We start from the raw sequence: 22852 nt of genomic DNA on the forward strand, positions 1-22852 counted from the left end.
AGTGTGAGGTGGCAAACGGAAAGGAAGGGGCCCCCTCACCCTGAAAATCGTTCGTGAAACTTTTACGCCCTTGGCTCAGTACGGGGTGAGCTCTACCATAACATATCCAAACCAACGTATGGGTTAATTATTGAGTGAAAACAACGATGAATAAACATACAGAGAATAATAGAAATTCAGGGATGAATGTCTTAGCCATACACCACTAGGAATTCCATAACGTTGAAACTTGTGAGTTTTCATTGAATGGGATTCTAAAGAAACTATGACGCAGACACAATTTTCTGGAGTCTCTATTCAGGTCTCGCTTTGTGTGAAATTTATAATCCGTCCTAAATTCAGGCCTCATTATGCTATGATTATCATATTTAGCAATTTGACCAAATTAAAACAAATGATTAGAAAGAAAATTAATTCCACACTAACACTACCACCGATTCCACAGCGCAAAAACTTTAAGAGTGGGTACTGGCATGGTAGATTCTCAAACAAACTATGGCACTAGCGAGTTCGTACCATCATTCTCTTCTCGAATTATGATAGCACAACTACCAAACTTGAGGTTCTTCTTTCGATGGTAATCATACCAGTCGTATTAAGTCTTTTGCGAGATAGATAACTCAATTGAGAATTAAGCGACCACAATATGAGGTAAAAACTCTCATCATCATCAGTCAACAATCCGAGGAGTTGCTAGACGCAGTTCTAAACATCATTCTCTAATCAGCTAACCTTTCTATATTTATACATTTCTTCTCTTTTACATCCTTAATAACTTATCCCAAGTAACTCATCGGGGCCGTCCTTTGCCTACCTTCCCTTCCACTTGTCCTTAGGCCTTTGTTTTAATCAAGGCATCATACTCTTAATGTGGTCGATTAAGTGTTCTTCTTAGAGTTCTTAGGGGGCGTACATTTTTTGGTACTCTTCTAGCACTTACTCCTTATTTACACGATCTACACTTTTACCTTCACCAATTTCGATGAAAACTCAAACAGTCGAAAAATACGGGTTTACATTCCGTATTGTGAGGTTCCATTCACTATGAGATCGTAACACGCCCTCACAAAGTTTTGAGCTACCACTTTGAAATTTATTTTAGGTATGAAGAACAGTCCATTTTCAATACCTGCTTGAATACAATCGATAAAAAATATCTATATAAAAAAGTTTCAATAAATTTTTCAAATTTGACAGAGAGGCGCATGTTAACATAGTCTTCTTTATACATCCCGAACTTTCAAGATGATAGCGCCTGTTTGGAAGGAGCAATTCGTAGAGAAAATTAACCGGATAAACGCGAATGGTTCGGCCCTACTAAGGATGAAATAAATTAAAGAGAAAATGAGCAATTAAAAAGTGAAAGTCATAGGCATAAACCCACAGGAATTCCATACGGATGTAACGTGTGAGTAAACGTGAGACAAAAAAATACGGAAACGGCACACATTCTGGAACCTAAATTCTATTCTCGGAATTATGACAATAATTCTAGTCCAGCCAGAATTTAGAGCATGCCAACCGCACAGACACATACCGCATATGTCCTTGAGCTCCATGGAGATAAGAATCACGTAACGTTCTGCGTACCCACAGACTTTTTCACGCCGGCTTATCCCAGGAGTGAATCCCCGATTAGGCAAAAATCTTTCCGTCGTGTTTTTCCGATTGTCCCGCTTCGAATTGAATGCATTCAACGCTGATAATATGGAGTGGTGGATTTATTGGCGATGAGTATGGTGAGAGATAAACACGAGAGAAGATAACGAGTTGAAATCCTTTTCTTGTGATCTATGCACATAACAACAGGTCCTCAATCTCAGGTGATAGCGAAAACGGCGATTAGAAAGTATATAAGATAGCACGGCACCATTAAAACGTCATTCGAGCGGAAGACTCCTCTGAGGACTTCGATTCGAAACTTCACCTGAGGTAGGTGCAATATTTTATACTTACTAGTGGTTTGGTTTGTCTATTTGGGTACATATTTTGGAGTTCCCTCATTATCAGTTATCACAACGTTATCGGAATAGTAAACATCACTACAATATTCACCACATTTTTCACCCCTTGAATATTATATTACAGTTCACATAATCAGACAGTATCACGACAAAAATATATTAATTACATAAATTATGGAAACATTTTCTTTGAAAATTCAAGATGCACATTTTTTGGTCATATTTCACTCTCAAAATTTAAGGAATAAGTAAGAAACATAGCGAATGGCATAATTTTCCCTAAAAATTCCGGTGATTTATGAGTTATTTTAAGTATTTTTCAAATTTTTATCGAAAAATACAAATCAGGACTAACCTCCATGATTTCCGTATTTCCACTCACAATGTGCAAATATTAAGACGGTTTGTGGCACGTATGAATGTAATTTGACTAAACTAAAATTTTACAGACAAGCCTTTATTGCCAAAAGGAATTTTTCTTTAAAGCTGCAATGAAAAATACGAAAATTGCATATTTAAGGGACACCATACTGTGCATGCATTGCATTTTTGCTAATCAATCTGTATACCGAAGTGTCTTGTGAGCTAGCGTTCTCAAATGAAGATGCTAATATCTAGGCTGCGCAGCTATTTTGTATCACAACATTTTTGAGCCCTAAGGTTTAATGAGTGTTGAAAGACTTAGTTTTTTTTGGAAAAATAAAATTTAAAACATGTTTACTAAGACATCAGGAGATAGATAATACTGTTTCTTTTATAAATTTGAAATGAAAAGTTTTTAGAAATTGAAAATTGTTAGTATTAATATTTGGGGCACGACTACATTGTATCGTATTTTATGAGTGAAATAATACTTTGACATTTTTCATCTTATTTGGGAAAAATACGAGAAGTGAATGCAGTTGATTCTGAAAATTGATTTTCATATTAATGAGGGTTGATTTTAATGTAGCTGAGGGTTTGACATTTGGATACCCTCGATTACGTCGCACTTTGGGGCCTTTGGTAATGTGGAGATGATGTCCCGCAAGCGTCGATTTTAGCTCTAAAAACAAACATTGCTGTGTATTTTACATGCATCAGCCTATGTACAAGCTTGGTGGGTTTAAGTAGAGTCATGTGTTATGGTATTGGAATATAATACGCAACAAGTTAACGCATATGCAAAGGAGAAATACTAGATACCTATGAGTGTGCAATTTACGTACATTCGAACATTACACAGCGCACATTGAGGAAAATTTTACACCGAATTTCATCCAACACTGAAATACCAAATGCTGAGAAACGCAGGTGTTACATAATGTATCCGAAATACGATGGTGTGCACCAGCTAAGACAAATGATGTACCCGTAAATGTTTGAGCAAAAAAGACGCAAATATTTTTTTGTTTCGATCATCACAGTCCGGGCCAGGCTTAAAGTTAATAAGAAATATTTACCACGATCACCAATATCCCATATTTGCCTATTGCGTGCAGTCTGCTACAAGTTTTATGGTCAGCCTGTACCGGAATTCTGGAGCCCGAGTAAGCGGTTGTTATGAGAGGTTAAAATTTTACCCTACCGTACTTTCCCATCCTTTTCGTAAAAATATAGTGCAGATAAAAACAATTACCTAATTTAACCGATTCTGACGCGTGAATTTGATACATATTTAACTAATTCCGTCAAACTGAATTATTATATAGAAAGCATATACCAGAATTTTTTCAATGGCTGAACGAAAAATGAACCTTAAGTTTATTCCAAAACTTTGTAGCAAATACTGAAAAAAACCTACCGAAGTCATTATAGCCTCAGCATTGTTTTTACCGTTGCAAAATATTTTGTTTTTATCCATATTTTACGGTTAAATAGAGACTAATCATGAAACTTAGACCCGTCAAACAAAACACACTTAGTAATGGGAACACACTAAATTATTTTATCCTCAGAACTCAACCCTTAACATTATAGTAAAATAAATATACAAATACAGTGCCACTAACATATGGTTACTTCCATGCAACAATTATCATACGTGAGCAGTTTGAATAAAATATATGGATTGATTCAGGAAGAACGATCCTGGGGAAAAATATTAAACCGAACCATTAAATGTATGAAGAAGCTATTCTCGTGCTAGCTGCCGCCGCAGCTGAACCAATGACAGAAAAAAATCTGGCCTTTTTGCTCATCTACTCCAACGAACAGCTTTCCTTTCGATTGTCAGGCAACCCCTCGTCTTCGTGGAAACGTTTATGGTATGACATTGCACAGTTCGGGGTAAAATGATAAACGGAGACTAAAATTAAGAAACTTTAAATGAATGACCAACTTCATACTCATATAAGACTTATCGATGGGTGGAGTTAGATAAGATTTTCAGAGCTGATTCATACAGGTTATCTTTACATAATGTACACAAAGGTAATTTTTCAGTGTCCATTGCATTCACTTCAATTTTTCCCAAATAATATTTAACATAGACACGCAAAAAGAAACACTCACACGGTAAAATAAGACTGGGAGCTTTCGAAATAGTGACTTATTCATCAGCCTGAGTCAGCCTAAGTTTCTGATTTACATATATAAATGGTTAAGAAATATCATACGTGAGCGCTTTGAATGAAATATGTGGATTGATTCAGGAATAATTTATGCATATTTTTTATATTCCGCAAAACTGAATATTTAGATAGAAAACATATACCAGAATCTTTCAATAGCTAAACAAAAAAAATATCCTTCAGTTTATTCTGAAATTTTATAGATAAGACTACAATACAAAAACCAAACGAGGTCATTAGAGCTTCAGTATGATTATGAATTAATAAATTAATTTTCAATTCTAATTATTGCAATATCGTACCGGCAATCGCGAGGAATAGCACTTAAAAGTTATCAGTTTGATAAATTATACCATCGCAAATATAAATTTTAGCTAGGGTCCATGTGATTTAATTTTTTTCCGCGAAATTTGGACTACTATACCCAACAGAGATGAAAATGGCGACTTATTTTCCGTAAAAAAAAGGAAGACTCAAGAGTTTGGGGAGCTCTATTTTCTAAAAGAAGCGCAATGCAATAAAAAGCATACGAAAGAAAATTTATTTATACGTTCGATAATTTACTTCAAAATTCTTTTCCTTCATATTATTTCCTGCTTTTATTTTTTTTTCTTCACAAAGTACCCGTTTCTTGCGCATAAAATCAAGTTTCCCAACTTTTAGCACTTGGTATTACCTTAACTTTCGTTCCAAAAGTTGAGCAACTCGACTTTAAGCGCAAAAACGGGCATTTATTTTAAGAAAAAATAGATAAAGGAAATACAATAGAACCAAATATTTTTAAAGCAAATGACCCAACGTAGAAATAAATTCTCTTTGGTATGCTTTTTGTTGCATTGAAATTGATCGCTTCGTTTAGATCAGGTATCTCCAAACTATGGCCCGTGGGTCACATCCGGCCCGAGACACCCGGACCGCCAAACAAATCCCTGTGTGTTAACTTACAATTGACTCATCTAATCAGGAACCTGATTTTAATGAAAAGTTGAAATCAAAACGAAGGTATCTGTCGTCACAATAATTTGGTTGCATAAAACTTAAGGCAGGAATCAATTTAGTTCATCCCGATTTTATCCAGCGAGATATTTTTTATATATTTTCCATATTTAGGCCATAATTTTTGATAAAATTCAATTACTGGCTCTGATTTTTATTTTATTTTCTATTCCTTCGGCTCACATAAGTATGGGAAATATATAATGTGGCACTGACATTGAAAATATTGGAGACCTCTGGTTTAGACGATCTATCCTCAAACTCGAGTGTCCTGCTATTTTATACAGACAGTAAGTGACCCCGTTTAAATACGCGGTGCGCGACAGAACCTTTAGCGGCCGACTGGGGAATCCTTAGCGTGCAAATATGCCGTACTTATATGCAATGCTTTTTCTCTCCATATCAGTTAGCAAGGAGAGTCATGGCACAGTGCCGGATTGCCCTGCTGCTCCTGTTGGTCGGCATTGCGGCCGTGGCAGCCAAGCCAAAGGCCCCAGCCGACAAGGTGCTGGTGTGCTACTACGGCAGCTGGGCTGTGTACCGACCCGGAGCGGGAAAGTTCGACGTCGAAGACATTGACCCCACCATCTGCACCCATGTCGTCTACGGGTTCGCCGGAATAAGCTCATACAAGGGCGTGATGGTGTCCCTGGATCCATGGAACGACCTCTTTGACAATTACGGAAAAGGTAACGAATTCGAACGGAAGCCTTTAAAAAACCCACCCTGTTGTCATAAAAGGTAGTGAACTTGAAGAAACGATATTGCTGGTAAGAGGATATATGCCCAGATTAATAGGGAAGCCTTTGCTCCAAGGTACTGCAATATGAAGAGAGACTTGGTACGCCGTCACTTTCACGGGTGCGAAGACAGAAGCAGCAAAGAAAGAAATTGATGGCACAATAATAATTTGATATCGCACGAGTAAATTCAAATGATTTTTAAAACTGAATTTATTCTTTAGGTGTCTAAATCATTCCTCTGTTGGGTCGATGTCGTCGACATCAACCAAAATCAATGAATAACCAATCAACCCGATAAAGTTAATAATCGTGTCTAACTAATCGATAGCAGGCCCTACTACTTATCTCTAAATAGCTCACTGCCAAAAACTGTAAGAAAAATGATGGCAGACGCTTAATATATATCTAGTTTGCTAAAAATGGATTATCAACTGCATCCACTTCCTTAATAAATACTATTCTTCTTACATTCCGTGCACGCTGTCTCGATTGTACATTCGTAACATGTATAGGACAATGACATCATGCACTGAAACCTACACCGACATATACCTAAAACACACACGCAACGCATAAATTACCGGTGACAAATTGAAAACGATCTTCTCTTCTTGTGTTTAGCAGTTGTCCCTCCATTTACCAGTGGTGTTATGCACAAAGAAATACAAAGTCAACACAGGACTGCTTGAAATACATAGAAATTCAAGCACAATTGCGGTTTTGCAGTGTAGAACAGGATAATATCGATATTTATAACAGGGGATTTTCCAAATTAGTTTTCTACTAATAAGATTTGTCTAAATTCATACTAAATAAAAGAAGTTTTGGCTACTACCATCGACGATATAGTATCATGCTTACACTATCCTATAATGCCCCTATGAAAAAATTGTATAAACCTGTTTCAAATTTTTATACATTCTTATACATTACCATGGCAATATATAAGATAAGAAGTTTATACAATTTTTTCATAGGGGTGTGAACACAAAGCCAAGAGTTATATTTTAAAATAGAAAATAAACGATTGAGTCCTAAAGCTTATATTCTAAATTGATGGATATCGACCGATATTAAATTGCACTTAACCTCCTTATTTTATTATTAACTGCCTTTGATACACCAGCTCACGGATAACATTTTACATTAAAAAGGATATTAACAGAAAACAGAACGTAGTAAAAAAAGGAAAGGTTATCGCCATCACAAACAATTAAAATAAAATCATTTTTCCCTACCTTTCTTTTAAGGAAGATTTGTTTAGATATCTTTCTATTGCAATCGTGTATCGGCAACAAGACAGGAACTACAGTAAACAGCACGAATCATCTTTTAAAAATGGCATTATGTGCACTTGTTAAATATGGAATTATTAACAACCATACTTTCGATTTAAGACACCCCGAAATTTTATAGACAGAATGTAATTTATCAAAAATAATAGGCAATTTCCTACCTTTTAATTCTCCTCTTTTCCTTTGAATTCGCTCTGACGCTAATAAATTTTCGTTCAAAAATTACTTTGCAAATTTCCTACCTTTATTATCTTTTCGTTTTAATTCCCTTATCTTTTTTCCAATTTTGCTCCTTTTGTTTGCATAAACAAATATGTTGCTATGATTATTTGTTTGTATCTTCCTTCCAATAATCGCCACGATAATGCAATTGGATTTTGGTTGCCATTTTTTGAACTGATCTACACACTCAATTTTTAATGATTAGGCATGTAAATAACGGGAACTTTAGTATTTTAATAATATTTCTTGGGGGTTCAGACAATTTTAGAGGGGGTCGCCAGAAGACATTTTGTCGTATCTCGTCTCGTTCACCCCAAACATTTGTATGAGTGAGTGAATGGTCGTAAGTGGGCTTTGTAGTATATAGATGAGACATTTGGTGAACAAGCTCTTTGTATTTACGGATTTATCTTTAAATAACAGAAATTGAAATCTGTGGCATCGCTGAGACACAACGTTTATTAAAATTTACACACTCCCTCAATCTGTAATATTCTAATTTTGTGTTTCTAAAGTGCAATAAATGATTGTTTACAATTTCATTATTCATTCCAATAGGTGCCTTCACTCGTTTCACCAAGCTGAAGGAGAAGAATCCTGCCCTGAAGACAATCCTTGCCATTGGTGGATGGAACGAAGGGTCCCCCAAATACTCAGCCGTAAGCGAATTATCTATTTCTAAATGTGTACAGCTTATTTCCCGCCAAGTCTCACATGCGCCCGAGAGAATAATAATTAACACAATTGTTTTTAAAGTGTAAAATAAAAACTTTTGCATTACACAACGGGCGAAAATGATAAAAAAGTATCGATTATCAGAGGTAATTGTTCACATAATTTCCACTACATGACATTCATATTCCTAACAAGTTTATCTAACTGACTAGTCAGTTCATACGGCCTTAAAATTAGTTCAAATTAATGATGCAATCTGTAGTGGATTCAGAAATTAAATTAAAAAATTAAAGGAGTTTTGGCTATTACCATTGAGGATATACTATCATCCTCACACAATGCTTTGCAAATATAATTATAATGTTAACACAAAGCCATGAGTTACTATTTTAAAACAGAAAAATACGCGATGAAAAACGTTGATTCATATGCTAAGATTCTAAATTAGGAATATCGAGGGACATATATTCAACACTATCAACATGAAAGGATTACATCAAGACGTCCTGAAACTGCAAAAATGGGAGATAAAAAGCTATAGGACCCTCTTGGGTATCCAATTTGCGCTAGATAAAATAGTAATTTTGCTCAGTTATCGAGCATTTAGAGGAAAGAAGGGTCCCTTTCCTTAATCTACTGATGCAGTTATGTTTTCTATCAAAACACTGTTTAACTTAAAAAATTGTTCATTAGATATACATATTTTGAAAATATTGAAAAAATATTTACGCAAATTATAATGTAATTCCTCAGATGGTGTCCAATGCGCAAAGCAGGAAGACCTTCTTGGTCAACGCAGTGGACTTCCTGAAGCAGTACGGATTCGATGGTCTTGATTTCGACTGGGAATATCCAACCCAGAGAGGAGGCAAGCCAGAGGATAAGGTGAGAGAAGACAAAAAAACCCTCTAAAAGTTCACAAAAAATGAAAAAAGTATTTGCAACCATCGAAGCAAAAAATAAATGAACGATTGACATCCATTATAGAAAATGTTAGGATATATTAATAACAAATAACATAATGTCCAGAAATTATGAATCTTAGAATAAGTCAAATTATGGATAAAAAGAGTGTACATTTGTACTGTGTATAAAGAACTCGAAGTTAAGAGTTACTCTTTTACGGATTATAATTATATTCTACCTATAACCGCTATTGATATGATGTCCTTACAATAAATTCGAGAATACAATAACTGTGTAGGTATAAGATAATACCTATAATAATCAGGTAACTGATATAATAGTACTAATACGAAGGAAAATATTTTATATGATAGATTATTGCCGCTTCATTAAGTGCAAGCTGAAGAACCTTTTATGAGTCAATTACCTAAAAAATTCAACTTTCAACAACATATTTTATTAAGTCTATTTTTTTCCTTCGCAGGAAAACTTCGTCACATTCCTCTCCGAGATGCGAGAGATCTTTGACCAGAACGGTCTCATGATGACAGCCGCCGTGTCCGCTGGCAAGGGAACCATCGACCCGGCTTATGACATCGCAAACATGGCCAAGTAAGTACAATGCCTCATGAAGTAAATATAATGATTCAACTGAACGATCAAATATTTTACGACCAAAGTTTATCCTTCGCGCACGACGTCATTGGGCACTAAAACCGAAGTCAATTAATTTATTTCATGAAATTTCGGTATTTATTTCACTGAAATTTATTATTGAAGTCACATACAGTATACTGGAATGGTAAATTATCATGGGAATCGTATCAGAAGCAAAATTGCAATGCTATAACAATTGAAAAAAATTGTAATAAGAAGGTCCCTTGACCTTAGGTTTCTCAGAGGTCTGCTCAATTTCATTTAACAGAATAAAATCACGGATTTTCCAAAAAGCCGCCGCAATGTTAAAAGATGAAGACGAGAAACATCACGAAAATATTAAATCGTTTCAATTTTTTCTTCGAACCAGTTGTTGAACAAATCTACTATCGAACTTTACATATGTATGACAGAAAAAACTGACCCTCCACGAAGTGGCTGCTAGTGTTATTGCATAACTTACCAAAAACGTTCATAATGCAGTCAAATATTGTGGGTAAAGAACGGGAATATTTTTTCCGAACCTTGAAAAAAACTGCGTTCAGTGAAATGCGGTAAGACAGCACAATTGTAAACATGATAATTCCAGACTAGTAAGACCTATAACAAGATAAAAAAATAAATATAATTTTAGAACAACTTGAAACTTTATATCTGCAAATAAAAAGACATTAAATTATACACATTACATTACCTGATATTATGAGCTGAGAACTCGTTTGTATCTTCGAAAAAGACCAATTATAATACCATTTGAGGTCTACATAATCTACTAACCTACTCAAATATTTTTCCTAAATATGATGGGGAATAATCGAATCAAAAAATAATAATTCATCACATGGAAATTCGTGAGTTCTACACGGCAAAATGCAGATTTGTAGCCTTCTACGTTTAGTACTTGAAATTGAGACTTGTAGTAAAATAGCTTTGAGATAATAACTAGTACAATAAAGCTACCGTGTGAATTAAATCACTCATTCTCACACATTCATTAGGCAGCATGAATACATGATTGTCTTTTTTACAGATATATGAAATAGATTAATAGATACAGATATAGATTAATAAGATAGTTTATATGAAAGCTTATCACGTTCCTCGTTTATTACTTGGAATTGAGTCTGGTAATATAAGAGCTTTGGGGGTATACTAACTAAGAGATTGAAGCCATCGTGTGAATTAAAATCATTCATTTTCATGCATTCACTAGTCAGCATGAATACATGATTATTATCCTAATTACAGATACCTTGACCACATTCACGTCATGTGCTACGATTACCACGGTGCCTGGGATCCATTCACTGGCCACAACTCACCCCTGTACAGGAGTCCCTTGGATTACGGGGATTACGTGTATTTCAATGCCGTAAGTAACAATTCCATATTTGCGATTTTAGCCGAACATTGAACAAATGCTTGAGCTTATTCTCACATAATGAGACAAAATGGACCATCTAAGGTGCATGAGGAACATGCAATCTAGTAATTTACGCAAAGAAGCTATTGTACATTTTCAATTTTAGAACAGTTCAACATCGTCACGCTTCTGACGCCGAAACATAGACATTTCTAATGTAACTTCTTCACTACGAAATGATAAAAAATGAACTTTGGTTCAGCAATAATTTGTACAAAGTTCTTACTGAGCATAACCGAAGAAATGTGTTGAGAAATTGGCGATAAATATTTTGCTAAATATAACTCATTGAAGTAAAAATAATTAATTATTCTGATTTACGACGAAAAACTTTTTCTTTATGAAGATCACAAATTCGCCATATCCAAGGTAAAAGAACCAATGAATATGACTCCAAGTTATTATTTAGTATTAACATTCCGTTACACTAAGTGCTTTTATCAATTTATGTTCTTAGACACTGACCAAAATTTGCGACTGAGAAAAGAGACAAAACAGGCCAGAACGTATCAGACAATATCTTACTCACTTTTAAGTAAATGGCATATTTATTTCTACTGTTGATTACTCAAAAGTAAAAGGGATCCTAACTTGAATCGCAAGGACCTACTCAGATTTACAATTTGTAAAAGATTTACGCCCAGTAGCATGAACATCGTAATCCAAGAAAAAATTCTTAAAATGGAAATTAAATTTTTCGAGGAATTTCGATATGAAATGGAATTTATTTCCGTTTACATTAATGATTACACCTGCTGTTAAGACGTCGATAAATTTCTAAATTGGAGGGATCGTTTTCGCAGAACTTCAGCATGCACTACTGGATCCAGAACGGTGCTCCACCTGAGAAGCTCGTCATGGGTATGCCTCTCTACGGTCGCTCCTTTACCCTCACCAAAGAAGACAAGACTGGTCTGTACGCTCCGGCAGGACAACCAGGAATCGCTGGACCCTACACCAGGGAGGCTGGTTTCATTGGATACAACGAGGTTAGTTTATGGTTGATTTCTTAACAACGAAATTATAAAAATACGATCTGAATGATACATCAAAACTGTGAACTTCAATGATGAAGTTATTAGTTACATATGGGAGGGTGAGAGGCCTAGGGTTACAAGTGATTTTTTTCTAAATAGAGTCCAGTACTTACATTGTAAGAAGAAATGTACAAAAAGTTTGTGGCAGAGGAATACAAGTGAATCTCTGCTTTGTGCTGACATTGAGTGGAAATTCAAAAACACCATGACTGGTTTTTTTCTTCACCTCATAACTGTGATTAACTATGTTTAGAAAAAAATGACTTGTACTTCTTAGCTTCACACCCCCTCATATCATAGTAGGTCGATTTTAATTTTACTATAGAAGAACATAATCAATGTATTAGGTCTATACAAACCCAGAAAAAACCTGCATGAATTATTTGGCAAGAAATTTGCCTCAATTATATTACGAGGGAACGAATCCACTGAATTTGATATTTTTCTATCAATTGAAAATTCATTTCAACGATTAATAGACGTGACACAGAAGAAATCTTACATCGGATAGCGATAAAATGACTAGATATCAGTTGCAACTGGTTCAGAATATTCATTAAGATTGAAGCTTAACCAAGTATGTTTTGAAGGTAGTAAAAGAAGAATTGTTTTTGTATTTCAACACAGATCTGCGACCAGAAGAAGTCAAACCCATCCGCATGGACTGAGGTCAGGGATGAATACATTATGGCTCCATACACCTGGAACGGAAGGCAATGGATCGGCTATGACGACCAGGAATCCATCAAGCTCAAGGTAAAATGCTTAAATTGTGTTAAGTTATCCATTAAAGTAAAAATCAGTAATAATGACTTCAGAAAATAACCATGAATCAATATTCTGAGCAGAAAAGTTCGTGCTAAAAAAGAACATTGGACATGGAGAAACAGATAAATTATAAAATTCCTGCCACAATATTAACTTTGCTTGCTTAACGATCCAGTAAATATGCTAGCTATAGTCATCTCATCAAAAAATTACAGAAAAAAATTTAGACATCAATTTAACCAAATACTACTAGCTACACCCGTCAATCCATTTTTTGCATAACTATCGTAATAAGTAGTATATTTTCAATATATTATAACATATATGTATAAATAAATATATATTTTATCTAAAATATGTATTTTAAAAATTATTGAACATACACTAGCTTGTTGACGGATGCGCAGATTATAACTTCTCCATTTTTCCAAATATTTCCTTTCAGGCTCAGTTCGCTGTCGGACTTGGTCTCAAGGGTGCCATGGTTTGGAGTATCGAGACTGACGACTTCCACGGAGGGTGCCACGGCGTCAAGTTCCCCCTGCTCAGGGCCATCTGGGACGGACTCAACGGAGGGCATATCCCCACCCCACCGCCACAACCAAGCACAGTGATGCCAAGCGGAGTCCCAACTGATTACACCGTGAGTTGCACCACCTACAACTCTATGCACATATCTTGGGCGTTGGGAGGCAGAACTTCATTTTATTCCTGAAGATTCTAGGGTACTGGGGCGAAATCTCAGGCCCAGATTCACTGTCGTTTTTCCGGTGGTCAATAATGCCTACACTGGCGAGAAAATGGGAGGGGTTTCCTATGGCAAGGAGCTTAGAGCAGAGGAAGATATTAAACCATTACCTCCCGGTGGTCTTATATGAGATCACTTAAAAAGTAACAGAATTCGTAATCATCTGTCTTTATATTTTCATACTTTATATAACCTCAATGTAATATCTAATAGGTATATTTCTCTGATATCTACATGAGATTTGAAAAATATTCGCTTTAAATTAATTGATATGCAAGCTTTCGCCTGAATCGGTTATTTTTTAAGTGATCAGATATGATATCACAGGGGGGTAAAGGTATGAAATGATTAGAAAATACATTTTACTTTAAGTTCTATCATAGAATTCATTAAGAAAGAATTGAACTTGCCTGGAGTAAATCACGATGTTTTTACTTCAGAAATGGATTTAAAAAACGTGGCTAGAATGAAAAGAGTATAAAGATGTTGTATGAAAAAGCTGCACTGTACGAAAGGTAGGTACATAGAAAAACCAAAAGGTATAGAAAGTGCAATTGAAGCTTAGATACGCGATACATAAACATCACCTGGGTGAGCTGTGGCGAGGAAAAATCTTTGGGACCGATTCCAAAAAAGCCTCACTAAATTATTTGGTGGTCTGGAGTAGAGTAGTTTAACAACCGTCTCCTGCAATGCAACTGTAAACACATATGAGCCAAAGGGTCTTCCAGCGAATAAGGAACACGTACGAAACAATTACGAATCTGGGCTTTATTGTATTTGCTTAAAGATTAACGCAATATTTTAAATATAAATAGAACGATAGTTTCGGGAAAAGTAGGGGTCTGTTTATTTCTATTGCCTAACATTTTTCTCCACGTTCCTGAAGATTTATCGAGAGGATGAGGGTTTCTTAGCTTTATCGCGACCTGACAAGAAGAATATCGATAGCTGTTTCACCTCTTTTAGTTCCAAACATTTGCCACAAGTGATGCCCAGCCGACTTACATGTAGTACCTCGGTGAAGAGCTAGTGCCCATGCTTATTTACTTTACCTTTTACAAATTAGGGCGCTAAGAGATTTAGCATAATAATCACCTGTACCCACGATACTATTATAATAACAAAATGAACATAATAGCATTATTACTTCCAACACTACGTCTATACTTCTCTGAAGATGTACATTTCACTCCAAACGTATTAATTATTACTAAGCGAACTGAAGTATCTTGAATCTCTGCGGCTTAATGAGCACTGATGCAAAAATACCATATCGGTATTTCAGATGTTTGTTGCATCCAACATTATTTTATTTTTATTTGCTTGATTCATGAGGGAGTTGGATGCTTCACGTAGAATTAAGGGGTTCATTACGGTTCCACAAAAATTGCCCGTTCCTGCGTTTTTGTAAGGCCGGCTTCTTCCAAAAAGAGTGACCAGCCAAAACACACATACTTACCATAAACAGACAATCCGAAGATTGGTTTAACTCAACTCTCACAATAATTCCCCATTATATAAAATTTCAAGTACTACAATATTGTTTATCTTTAAATTCTCCCTCGCCCTCTACATGTACCTCATCTATCTACCGTTCTTACCTATAATCTGTATATCGAGTTCTTTCTAAGAGATGGATGCAATGGGCGAGAGTAAATAATCCGGATAGGAATGGGAGAGACTTTCCTGACAAATATGATGTTATGGTATGTAAGGATAAGAGAGATACGGAAAGAAACTTTTGACGTAGCGGAATTAGATTAAATGGAAAAAATGGTGCGAGAGGACAGAAACATGTTACAAAATTAATATCTATTTAATTTATGACAGAAATTGCGAAAGAGAAAAAGGATTTTGGCACGTTTAAATGAGTTTGAGAGAGAAAAGTAGAACCTTGTTTGTCATAAACCTACAATGTAAATTGATAGGTAACAATGGAGGAACGTTTCCCACCAAGTTACAATGGGTAGGGAAAGGGGGATGTTTGGGGGATAGGTACACGGTTAATCTGTATATCAACGATCATTTTCATGAAGCTTTGAATAAACACACAAATGCACGCAATATATTTATACCAAGAGAGAATAAAATAAGTTTTAACTGCTCGGGCACCAGACAACTATCGAAGAGAGGAGCAATCTTTGTATTTCTCTGGGGCACTCATCCTCATTTACTAACTATTATCATCCTCACATACTAAGTATTAAAAGTTACAAAATGAAATCGGGTCGTAGAATCGAAAATTTCTTAAAATAGGATAATAACAACTACCACTGGCAGTGTCTTAGGATTCAATTTTTTTTAAATATCAGATATCAGAATGATTTCGGAAACAAACGGCTACGACAATCAATACATTTCATCTACGTCCGCTTTGGTAAGCATCAACGATGCCGTTATATTCCAGCATTATTCAAACGATAGTTGTAGCTAATTTAATGAAACTTAAAGAGAATAAAATGGGGAGCTATGATACATATTAGAGCACTTAAAAAAATCAAACTTTTCTATTATAAATTATAATTAGCAATGATTTTGGAACTGGGCTGAGAGCTACCAGTATGTGCAGTTACCTGACAGTCCAAAGTGTATTAATGACTTGCAACATTGTAATTTTTGTAGTATATGCTATTTTAACACATTCAATGCGGATGATATTTTCACCGAAACCTCCAGTGACGGATGGGTGATTTTCCTTCATAACGGTGGTCTTGGAAGTAATACAACAGAATTTGCAATTTTTTTTGTTTCTTTTTCAAGCAATTTGTAAAAAACCCTAATGACATACATGTATGCCACCCGTCACCAGTAATTGACAATTCACGCAACCCGCATTACACACATGCAATTTTCCTTGTATGAAGGAGTGAACTTTACATATTTCCGTTTATAATACTTCTTCTACCATTGATTCCTTAGGTTGATGACGGAAATATCTTGGAATTAGTCTTTACGTGTATTTTTTTTGTTTCAACGGCCGTAGATTTAATTTTTTCAAGTCACAGAAGTAGAACACACAATGAACGGCAAGAAAAATATAAATTTATGGGATAAACATTTTTTTAATCTATGTTACCTCAGAGTTATTGCAAAATTGAAACATTTCAATAAAAATTCTCACAAATGTTTATGATATATTTGAAAGCAAGGCCTTAGATAGTGCCCTGGTTGACTTTCACATTCTGGGCAAATTGCAGTCACTGTCCTACGGTTAACGGAGAAATGAAGAGCCTGCATCATTCCTAAAAACCTATCACGGCACATTTTCTCCCGAATATCAGTACTTACACTAATTCTGACCTTCAATCGTTAGAAATCGTGTTAACCCTAATTGCGCCCATCTGGAGAAGAAGGCCCAGCCAAGTTTCCAGTTCTCCCTGTCCAACAGCTTCCAATCCATTATGCCCTTAGTGAAGGCCCTTAGTGAAGACCCTTGGTGAAGGATTTCGGAGGAAAATGCTTTCTGCATTTTTCTCCGTCTATGAGAGGATTATTTCAAAGAAAATATCATTTGCAAGTTGAAATAATCTCTGGGAGTGCCGCTGGTAGGGAGGGACTCCAACCTTGAGCCTTAAAAATTATCCAGCAAAATAGTACAATTTGTGTAATGGGTTATTGCATGATTAATACCTTAGTTTTTATGAAAATTAAGACTGTATCTGTACCTAACACTAGAATGTATTAATGACCTATAAAATGAAAACACCATAATGATTAGAGGACAAGTAATTGATGCGGAGCAATGACTGAGAAAATATGCCGTAAAATTAGGAAAAAAACCCAAATTATGTAAAAAAAACGTAATTTGCTATAATTATTTTAAAATTATTAATAAAGTATAAAATACGACCTTATGGACCTTATGGAAACATTTTGGAATAAAATAGTAAGTTTTGAGACGGGAATACACGTTATTAACAAAAACTAAGTCTGATAATAATTTTTGTGGTTGCACATATGATATGAATAAAGTAAAAAATAAGATAAAAATACTATTTCAAGGGAATAAATAATGGTTAAATGCCGTAATGCTTAAAATACCTCTGAGTCTATTTTTTTCCGCAATTTCGTTTACAAAGCTAAGGAAACAAATAAACGAGTAAAAAAATACAGACCAATACTGTAGATAATGTAATGCAGTGTTGCATACGCCATTAATATGTTATTTTTTTATGAAAAGGAAGAAAATCTGCAACTAACCCAACACGTATGAATAACTCAGAAAATGAAATAAAATCGAAATGAATAGAGGATTGGTAATTGACCTGGGGAAACGAATGAGAAAATATGCCGTAAAAGTAGAAAAAAGACCCAAAAAAATCACCCAGGATAAACGTAATTTGCATTAATAAAAAATGTTCCTAGCAAAAGAAATTCAAATATAACATCATTAACTGAAGCACCGCACTAAGATCATTTTTTTATAATGTAGTGAGTATGAAACGGGGATAAATATCTTTAATAAAAGAGTTAGTCTAATCATAATTTTTGTGATAGCCCATAAAATATAAATAAATTAAAAATGAAGGTAAAAAAACAAATAAAAAAAAATAATCCATTTGTAAGACATGATTATGATATTTACGATAAGAATGATGAAAAAGAGACGATGGAAATGAAAAGAAAAATCTCAACCTGCCAAATTGTTCCAAAAATAGCACTAAAGTAAACAAAAAAACATTAAAAATGAAGGAACACGTAGAACTAGAAACGGACACTTCCGCAATGGTGTAAGGTCAATCCCGAACTGCGGGAGGGTGAAAAAGTAACGCTAGGCGCGCTCGGAGCACCCTAGTGACCAGCGGAAAAACGTACTCCCGAAGACATACATTTATGTCATCCGCCTGAGTGGAAAGGCCCTCATGACATATATATATGTCATCCGCACTGAATGTGTTAAGTATGGATATGTTAAAATCAACAAAAATTGACTTACACCAACATGTTTCTCAGCCCTCAAAATTTTAGTATATGAAACCCGAATTCTGAGAAAGCATCCCACTTTCCCCCAGAAAATGTATGGCCTAGTGCCTGTCTGGCAGAAGAAAAAAGATCCTACCAAACGAGTAAGAGATTTAGCGCAGTGCAAAATAAATATGATTTTGTCATATATTCATTCTTTTTCTCATACAGCGTCCGACCATGCCACCAGCAACCACCACCACTTCCCGCCCAACCCCACCGCCGAATGAGATCTGCAAGAAGGCCGGCATGAACCCCGACCCCAACGACTGTACCATCTTCTATCTCTGCACCCCAGACACCTTCGGCAAGTGGCAGATGACCCAGTTCAGGTGTGGTGCAGGCACCGTCTTCGACCCAGTCGCGGGAGACTGCACCTGGCCCGCTAATGTGCCAGGCTGCGAAGACGCCGGCAAAAGGAAGTCCGTCTTCATCCGACACTGAACAACTTTTCCCCACAAGAAGATCTCTCCACAAAAGAACTCTCCAAGGATTCCGTCTACTGGCTATAATCACAAAAATAAAATGACTCTATATTTATAAAATTTGGAGATTTTGTTTCATTTAATTGACTCACTTCCCTTCTCAGAGGTATAGGATTTAGAAAAGGCGACCGTCAGCTATGGTCATTTGCGCCGTGAGAGAAAGGTTGAGGAGAAACCCGTTGTTGGCATTAGCCTTGGCTAGAAAGATGAAGGCATAGGAAGAGGAGCCCATAGTATTTTGGAGAAAGAGCTGTATTTAATAAACTATGGACGTAGCAGTTCCGATGATGTAATGTGTAAGCGACGTAGTAATGCTGTAAACGCTCGCTGAAATCACATTTTTCTCTCGGAATTGAGCAGGTGCAAAAAGGCCATTAGCCAATTACCATGAAGATCGAAATGGGCGGCTGCAGTGGTACCCATGCTGCCATTCCTCCAACTTATTTTAGAAAAACATACCCTGCACAAAGCTCACCTGTAGAACAGCGATTATAAAACATTGCTTCCTTCGTAATGGACATTGTCTTTGTTATATATGATATTAGAAATAGATGATGATAAATATGTCTTCGATGAGAGTTATCATCGCCTGTTGGGATTAGTTTTTGCCTATTTTCAGTTTTAGGACACCACCACGCGACGAAATAGGCCATGAAAGATACATATCTAAGTGCCTTATATAATTTCATGAAGGCGATAAATTAGTGATGACTAAAGTGTCAATGATTTTCCTTCCAAATACGCTGCGATTGGTTGGTTTCTTTCAGTTACCAGGAAATTTAGAGCCTCCAGTATCCTGTCGGAACAATCCGTATTCGATACAAACGACTGGACCGAAAACTAGTACGATACAAATGTGACCGTGGAGCACCGGCTGAACTATAAATGTGTATACATTTGACATTAATTCGGTTACAAATACTACAAAATAGATAAAAATGGTGCTATTTCATGAACCCTTCGATAACGAGAAGAGAGATATTTATTTTCAGTCTTGATAAAAATTTGAACTTAGAGCACCGGAAGACCTACAAATGTACATACCTTTGACATTAATTTGGTTACAAACACTACAAGAAAAATGGTGCTCTTACATGAATCGTTCGATGACGAGAAGACAGATATTCCTCTCAGGCATGAAATTGAATAAAATTGAAAGGATATGAGATATGACTGTCGATGTATTGTAGGTGCATTATAAAATTTAATACTATGCAAATCTAAATAAGGACGGGTGTAAATTAAAGAATTTCATAATTACATTAAGTACACAAACAATTGTTGGATTAAACTTTTGAGTTTTCCTTAAGTACACCATTTAAAAACAAAACATGCTATTTGAAATATGATGCATAGATTACATAATAATACAATGACTGGTCATTAGCAATAACTAAAAAACACACAAAAGAAACAGTAACACGGGAGAAAGTGTTACCGGAGTTTTCGAAGGCATTTGACTCTTTCTCAACGTCTCACGTAAAAGTATTATTCGTACAATTTTGTGTTCGGGGACACGAAATTTATTCCACCTTGCACTTAAATGTGTAAGGGACCCCATTTTAATTACGATATTTTAGTTACCAGGCGAATAGTGTAAAATAAAATTACACTGATCGCTTACGTAACTAAATAAATCGGCCAAAATGTTTTTTTTATAATCCCCACTCATAGCAAATATCATTGTAAAATGAATGATAATTGATTCATCATCATCCTTTGAATACCGTTCCTGTATTTTGCAACACAAAAAATATTATGAATAGCCTAAATAATATCACTTTTCAATTCCACAATGAATAGACCGTTAAGACGGAATCCCTGGGTAGTTATAAATTAGTGCGACTGTAATTTTTCAGTCTAAGCCACATATTTTCATTCATCATGTATCATAAAATAACAAATATAATAGCCTATCATGTACCTAGTGATTCATTATTGAAATGCATAACCTCCGTCGGTTCCGGAGCAACAATGCTTTCGAAACCATGCGGCAACCGTAACTAGCGTAACATTGTTACTCTTTCCACGAATGCGAAAGGAACGACTGGCCTTGAAGCACTCATTGTGAAAATAAGGTTTACTGCAACAATCTTATCAACTTTGAATACCAGCATGGGCCAATGCTTGTGTAAGTTTAATATGCATTATTAAATAGTATAACTAAACTAAAATCCGCTATATATTGGATAATTTTTATTGAAATACGTGCAGGAAGTAATATTGCCTAGCAACCAATTGATTACAGACATCATACATCCCTTAGCTGGTCGGAAGTTTAATGATTTAAAAGTTTTCGAGTGGTGATGAAAATGAAATTGAGTATCGTCTAAATGTTAGGAGTGATATTCCTCAGAGGTGAATTAACTTAGCAATAATCGGGATGGTAAACCTTGTGTTTATGACTGAATGGCGTTTCTCGAAGATTTGAGCGCATGTTTCATGCTCTCGCTCTCTTCGCTACACGAAATTAACATCGCTTCAATTATGCAATGACCAATTATACGACGAAGCGGATCCATAGTGTCTCAATACAAAAGAATCCAAAAAGCTGTGGAAGGTGTTCGCAAATTCCAGATATCCTAGGCGCGAGACCATTTGATATTATTTCATACACAATGTTGGCTCAGGAATTTATTTAAATAAGGAATTTTATCTGCAAAAGTTTTACAATTATGTATAATTCAAATCATGAATTCGTTATTTATTGCATATGAAAGTGCGAAAGGTTGAAATTATCTTAAATAAAAACTAACGACTAGAAGAAGCACTAATTTCCTCAATGTTATTTGATGAACTACCGGTATTTTTTGCTATAAAGTTAATGTAAATGTTGTGAGTAGCAGGTGCGTAGCCAAGATAATAAGTTGGCATCATCACGACCCTATGATTATAGGGGTGGAATCCCCTGAAAGCCTAGGGGAAAACTTAAGCATTATAATTTCTATAAATCACAATTTATGCTATTATTATAACGCAATTGAAGGCTCTTCGGAAAGCTGTTTTGCGAAAATAATACGACGGAGTAATTTTAATTCATTTATGCATTAATATCTTTCTCCTAAATGAAATGGTTTCGGGGTGCGCGTGCCCCCTCGGATCCCCTGGCTACCTCACTGGAAATAGGTATTTTTTTTCATATTGGAGTTTTCTTCTCTTGGGTGATGCCCCCGCAGAAAACTTTAAGTACGGGAAAATGTTCGAAAAAAATGACATGCCTGGATATTCATTTCATACCATTATCGCACTTCAAATTTGAGTTTAGGCAGATGTACTTATTTTATGTAAAAACCACACAATAGTTTTCAATATTTTTTATTTTCTGTTAGACTTTGGGTGGGTGAATCTATTCCTCTCATCCCATATATATGATATGACCTTACATATTTAACTCATATAAAGAGGTCCCTTACTCC

The 22852-nt window shown here is 35.5% G+C and overlaps 1 protein-coding gene across 1 annotated transcript; it reads left to right on the forward strand.

Moving 5' to 3' along the window:
- Window positions 1-1829: 1829 nt before the first annotated feature.
- Window positions 1830-19457, forward strand: LOC124165540 (chitinase-3-like protein 1). The gene is made up of 10 exons (XM_046542988.1): window positions 1830-1932; window positions 5919-6201; window positions 8331-8431; window positions 9201-9332; window positions 9838-9965; window positions 11259-11382; window positions 12237-12422; window positions 13098-13226; window positions 13684-13881; window positions 19123-19457. The coding sequence occupies exons 2-10, from the start codon at window positions 5934-5936 to the stop codon at window positions 19393-19395; spliced, it is 1539 nt and encodes a 512-aa protein (XP_046398944.1). The 5' UTR covers window positions 1830-1932; window positions 5919-5933; the 3' UTR covers window positions 19396-19457.
- Window positions 19458-22852: the final 3395 nt, after the last annotated feature.

Source organism: Ischnura elegans, chromosome 9, assembly GCF_921293095.1.
Source record: "Ischnura elegans chromosome 9, ioIscEleg1.1, whole genome shotgun sequence".
Taxonomy (NCBI): Eukaryota; Metazoa; Arthropoda; class Insecta; order Odonata; family Coenagrionidae; genus Ischnura; species Ischnura elegans.